Source organism: Leopardus geoffroyi, chromosome B2, assembly GCF_018350155.1.
Source record: "Leopardus geoffroyi isolate Oge1 chromosome B2, O.geoffroyi_Oge1_pat1.0, whole genome shotgun sequence".
Taxonomy (NCBI): domain Eukaryota; kingdom Metazoa; phylum Chordata; class Mammalia; order Carnivora; family Felidae; genus Leopardus; species Leopardus geoffroyi.
The window spans coordinates 3,204,609-3,210,223 of NC_059332.1; the positions used below are offsets into that span (position 1 = coordinate 3,204,609).

Genomic DNA, 5,615 nt, shown 5'->3' on the forward strand with positions numbered 1-5,615 from the left:
CTCAGCTCACTTGAACGCTGGGGTCGGGAGCCTGGGGCTGACTCTGGTCCCTCCGTCTGTGAAAAGGCGCCTCTGGCATCTGGTTCCGGATGGAGCCTAGAGAGCTCGGCAGCGCATAAACCCTTATGAAAGTGCTGATCTGGAACCCTCCAGGACTCTGGGCGCCCAGCACAGGGGCCGAGAGCAGCCCCGGCCTGGACTCGGTGGCACAGGACCCCTCCCCCTTCCCTTGTTCAGGAGTCTTCTGTTCAGAGCCTTGTACTTTTAACTTAAGGCAACGTGGAGAATTCTTTCCCGGGGGCACTGAGGTCGTGGGCAGGGGAGACCTCAGGGGTAGATTCATTCACAGTCACGAAGGGCTCGGGAAGGGAGACTGTTGGGCACCCGGGAGGAGAGCGTTCCCTCCAACCTGTCACTACTGTCCCGACCCGCTCCTAAGGGGACAGAAGGCTGCGCCTCAGACTCGCGCTGCGCCCAGAGCCCTCCGGGCGCTGGGTCCCTCTCCATCCCCTTCTGCCTTCCCCCCGACGCCTAGAGGGCGACCGGGATTCGGATTCGGCGGCGGGGAGACGTCGGACGGGCCCGGGAGGTGGCTGGTCACTGGCGGCGAGAAGGTGAGGGCGGCGGGAAAGGGGAAGGTGGGAACCGCCTGGCGGATCGTCAGCGCGGCCTCCGGGGCGGTAACCGCACACCCCGATCCCGCGCCCCCTGGACTCCGGCCGCTCGAGCCTCGGTGCGCTCGGGCCGCACCGTCCCCGGCGGGGCGCGCGGCCCGGGGTCCCCTCCTCCCTTCCCTCCGGGCGCCGGGCCTGCGGGCGGGGGGTGGGGGGCGGGCGAGCGCCCCGAGAGCCTCGCCCTTTCCTCGCGCCAGGGTCCTAACCGTCGGGGGAACTCGGCGAACGCCGACTCCGACCTCGGGAACCGAAACCCGCCCGGTGGCCCGGCCGCCGCGTCGCTCCGCATGGGCGGCTACCTGGGCAGGCCGGGGTCCCCGCCGTCGTCCCCGGCCCGGGCGCGCGCGCACGCCACCGAGCAGGTGCAGCGCGTCCACCGCGCCCACCCCGCGCCGCGGCACCGGCCCCCCCGGAGGCCGCCCGGCCGGGACCCCGCGGGCCGCGTCGACGAGGCCTGGAGGCGCTTCCCCCTGAAGAGGCCCCGCAACGCCATCGTGGGGCCGCTGCCGTCGGACTGGTGGGACAGCTACTTCAGGCGCAGCGTCTGGTCCCTCCGGCACCCGCGGGCGCGGCGGAGCCCGGTCACCGTGAGGATCGCGCCCCCCGAGCCCTGGCCCACGCGCGCGATCCGCTCCGCTGGGCCCCCGGCCTCCGAGAAGCCCCCGGACCCCTGCGCAAAGGAAACGGTGCTGCGGGCGCTCCGGGGGTGCACGAAGGGGAGGGCGGGCTGGGCAGACCCGCCGCGTCCCGGGGGCCTGCAGGCCGCCAGGCGGAGCCCGGACCCCAGGCCGTCCGCCTTTCGGCCCCTGCTGAGAAACGGGGTCCTCGCGTCTTTCCAGCCCCGGCCGGGGCCGCTGAGGAGAAGCCCGGACTCCCTGGGCCCGGACCGCAGCGCGAGCGGGGGCCCCGGCTGCCCCTCCCGGAGCCCCGAGGCCCGCGCGCACTCGGGGGGCCCCCCGTGCTCCCCGAGAAACGCCATCAGCAGCTCTTACAGCTCGTCCAGACCGCTCGGCGCGCCCGGGAAGCGAAGGGCGCCCGGTGCGGCCCTGCAGCCCCCAGAACGGCCGGTGAGAAAGAAGGGAAAGGGTCGCCGGTCGCCGTCTCCAGGGCCACCGCCAGCGGCCAGGTCCCCGGCGGCGGCCGGCGGCTCTGAGCCGCAGGGTCAGGGGCCTCCGCGGCCGCCGCGCAGCCCTGGGACCCCGAGTCCACCTCCCGGGCTCGGCGACGCGGACCCTGACGAGGACCAGGCCTCGGGGCGCGAAGGCGGGCTCCGGTGGAGCAGTACAGCCCGAGAGGACGGGACCGAGGTCCCCACACGCTGCGTCCCCGAGCCGGGCTCCGCCGCTCAGCCTGCCGCGTCTCCCGGTCCGCCCGGGGCAGGCACAGCTCGAACCCAGGACGCGGATCCGCGGTCGGGAAGCTTCGCAGAGACACGGGAGCCTCCGGCGGCCTCGCCACAGTCCCCTGGCCGGGCGGTCCCTGCGGCGCTCTCGCCCCTGAAGGAAGTCAGCCCGCTGCCCTCCCGCGGCTGCTCGCCGCCAGAGCCCCTTCCGCGCCCCTCTTCTGACTCCGAGTCCGCAGCCACCTGGCTCCGTCTGACCCCTGCTTCCGCCCCGCCGCCAGCCTCGGACGCCACCAGGCCACCCCCCGCGGCCCAGGCCGGCGCGCCCCCGGAGCGGCCGGCCCTCACCCCCGCACCGCCCGCCGTGCAAAGGGTGGCCTTTCTGGGCGGCCGGGCTCCCCTCCCCCCTGCACCTGCGCCTCCTGCGGCAGCTTCTGCCCACCCCACGCCAAACCCCACTTGGGGGCTCCCGCCCAACGGCGAGATCGGAGACTCCTTACATCCCGGCATTTCGGCCGCCGCCTTGGCACCTCCAGCCCCGGGTCTCCCGACCCCTACCTTCAGGCCCGTCTTTGGCCGCGGAGGACCCCGTCAAACCGGGCCCGGGGTAGCTCCTTCCTCTTCCGAGCACACCTCTCCCCCCGCTCCCCCTGCTCCCCCCCATCTCCTCCGCAGCCTGCTCAAGGCTACCGCCGTCGTGGGGTCCGCCACCCCGGCCCGCGCTTGCCAAGACTCTCCTTTCCCGCCCCCCGTGGACGTCGGCGCGGCGAGTCTCAGCGGTGCCGCGGACCAGGCCGACCGCGCCCCTGCCTGCCGCGCGTTCCTTCTCGGGGCCTCCTGTGCCTTCAGGGCCTGCTTCTCCCAAGCCACAAGCTTCATCTTCCCCCCATACCCGCGTGCCCCCGTCCCTGGCGTCCACACGGTCACCATCTTCAGCCAGGTTCTTTCCGGCGCTGTGCAGATGCCCCCTCGTAAGAGCTCTGCCGACGTGCGGGGCCCGCCTCTGCCAGCCTCGGTGTTCGCGGCCGGGAGCCGGTCGGCACTAACGGCCCGAACCTCCGGCGTCGGCTCCGCACTCCCCGCGCCCTCGGGGGCGGGCTCAAGGCCCCCCTTCCCACCCTCCCCAGGAGCCCCTCTCCAGCCGGCACTTGGGGCTCCAGATGGGCAGGAGCGGGGGGCACCCCCGGCCCCGCCGGGCCCGAGCGTCACTAGTCCTTTCGGTCCGGGGACGTGGGCAACGGCAGCCCCCGCCCCGCCCCGGGCTGGGCCAGCCTTCGGTAAGACCGCGCGGTCGGCCTCTGGGGGTCTGACGCCCTCCGCCTCCCCCTGTCGCGTCCCCTCCGCCCCCTCCGGCGGCGTCCCGCCAAACTTGGGCAGCGCTCCGGCGGGGTCTCCCCTTGGCCAAACCGGCGCAGCCGGCTTTGGAGCTGTCGCCCAGACCCGCCGGAGCGGGGCCGCCGGCTCCGTGTTCGGCAGCACGGCCCCCCGGCCTTTTGCCTTCGGGGGATTGGTGACCCCTATGGACTGCGGGGAGTCCGGGGTCAGTGTGACCGCCCCGGACAGGAGCTCCGACTCGGGAGCGTTCGGCACCGCAGCACTGCGAAGTGGGACCACGGGCGCCGCCCTCTCGCCCTTTGGGAAAGTCCGGAGCCAGAACACCCGGGGCCTGGCCAGCCAGAGCAAGCCTTTGGTCTTGGGGAGGACCAACACCTCGGCAAGAAAGACTATGTTTGGGGCCCCCGGCATGGCCCCCTTTGTTCAGAGCACCGCTGTCCCCGGGCCCCTTACCAGGAGCAGTGGCCTTGGCTTTGGGATGGCCTCTCCACCTGCCCGCAGTTCTGTTGGGAGAGGACCTTTCAGACCATCGGCCTCTTCATTTTCCATTGGAGCAAAATCAAAAACCCCAAAGAGTTGGGAACAGGGGCATTCCCGAAGGCATCGCGCCCACAAGAAGTAGCCGGTGCCGCCCCCCCCCCCCCCCCCCCCCCCCCCCCCCCCCCCCCCCCCCCCCCCCCCCGTCCCCTGGTCTGGGCCTCCGTATTGTGACGAGCTCGGTGCCCTCCAGTTCTCTAAAGCAAACATACCCCAGATCTAAGGCTGGAGCTTCCACTAACCCTGATCCATCATCTAGAAGAAATCAGAGGACCAAGTACCTTGTGGTAACAGCGGAATGAAACCGGGTGGAACCAAACCTCTGGAGTTGAAGAAACTCCCTTTCTTGCCCACTCCTCTCTGTGTCAGGTGGGAGTGCAGTCAGGGCCCTGCCTGGGGCTCTCTCCTTGGGAACAGACAGGGGGGGGGGGGGAGCACAGCCCACACTCCCGGCATCCTTAGGGGGAGGGGCAGATGCTCTCTAAGTCTTAACCAGCTTCTACTTGGCCCTAAGAAGCAGTGCCCTTTCTCTGGTGCCCTAGGAATGCCTACCCTGACTTGGCGTCGCTTTGTGCTTCGATGAGTCCCGGAGGAGCTTTTGACATAATGTGACCTTGAATCGAACTTGATGAAATCTGCCGTAATTTTCCTTGACTGACCAACCCTCAAGGGCACCGAGATGGGCTTCTCTTGCTTACCCCTTTCCCCCCCACCCCAAGCTGTTCCAGTCTCTTCCCAGGAGCGGTGTCCCAGGCCCTTCCCCGTCCCTTTCTCTGCCCATTTAGCCCCTAAGAGCTTGGCAAGTCAAGACTCAGTCCCTCCCATCCCAGCGGCCACTCCCCATTCCAGAAAAGGAAAGCCCCGGGCCAGTCTCCTTCCAGGTCGGGCGCTCTCTGGCGCGTCCGTGCGGAGACGCGCGCTCATGGCTCCGCGCATTTCCTGCTTGGAGCTGGGTTTGGAGGCGGGATGGCCTGTAGGGACGGTGCCACGTGGGTAGAGCCAGAGCACGCGTAAAAAAGGTCTCCGGGACCCGGCCGACGGTAGGGGGCGCGCCGCCCCACTTAAGGGCTGCGCGTGTTGGTTCCTGAATTCACCGCAGTGTTTTGACGTGAAGGGATGACTTCTCTCTCCCCATTAAAGGTCACGATCCTTGCGGCCGGAGCCAGAACTGCCCAAGTTAGGGAACCGAAGTCTACACTTCATTTTTTTTTTTTTTTCTTGTAATTTCTACCTGGCGAGATCACCGCTCCACACGCACATCTCTCCCGGAGGGGACAGGCAGGGGCAGGAAGCCTCTAGCCCCTGAGAAGCAAGGGAGAACAGCAGATACCCGGCAGACCTCTGTTCCCTAACCAAGGGGAGTAAGAAGGAACACAGTCCTCAGCACTAGTGAACCCACGAAAGGAGGCGAGAATGACGCCCGCGCTCCGTCTATCTCCTGCCTTATGGATCCCTTGGAAGAGGCCCAGGGGGAAAAAGAATCTTAAACCGGTGGATGCCACGCAAATAAAATTTTGAAATAAGCTTCTGACACAGGAATGACTGTTAAACTCCCAGCAGTAGAGATGGGGCCCGAGCGCACCCAGTTTAGGAAAGGGCTAGATTTGGGATTTGAAGCCTCACGGCTTCAAAGTCCGTGCTCACTCCTCTCTCTCAGCAGATCATCAGAGCCAGAACTCCGCTGCAGGGATGTCTGACTCTAAATATCCATGCTGTCTCGACTTTTA

The 5,615-nt window shown here is 68.5% G+C and overlaps 1 protein-coding gene across 1 annotated transcript; it reads left to right on the forward strand.

Annotated features, from left to right (window-relative positions):
• The first annotated feature begins 927 nt into the window (after positions 1-927).
• POM121L2 (POM121 transmembrane nucleoporin like 2) lies at positions 928-5,412 on the forward strand. The gene is made up of 2 exons (XM_045500419.1): positions 928-4,257; positions 4,431-5,412. The coding sequence occupies exon 1, from the start codon at positions 962-964 to the stop codon at positions 3,971-3,973; it is 3,012 nt and encodes a 1,003-aa protein (XP_045356375.1). The 5' UTR covers positions 928-961; the 3' UTR covers positions 3,974-4,257; positions 4,431-5,412.
• Positions 5,413-5,615: the final 203 nt, after the last annotated feature.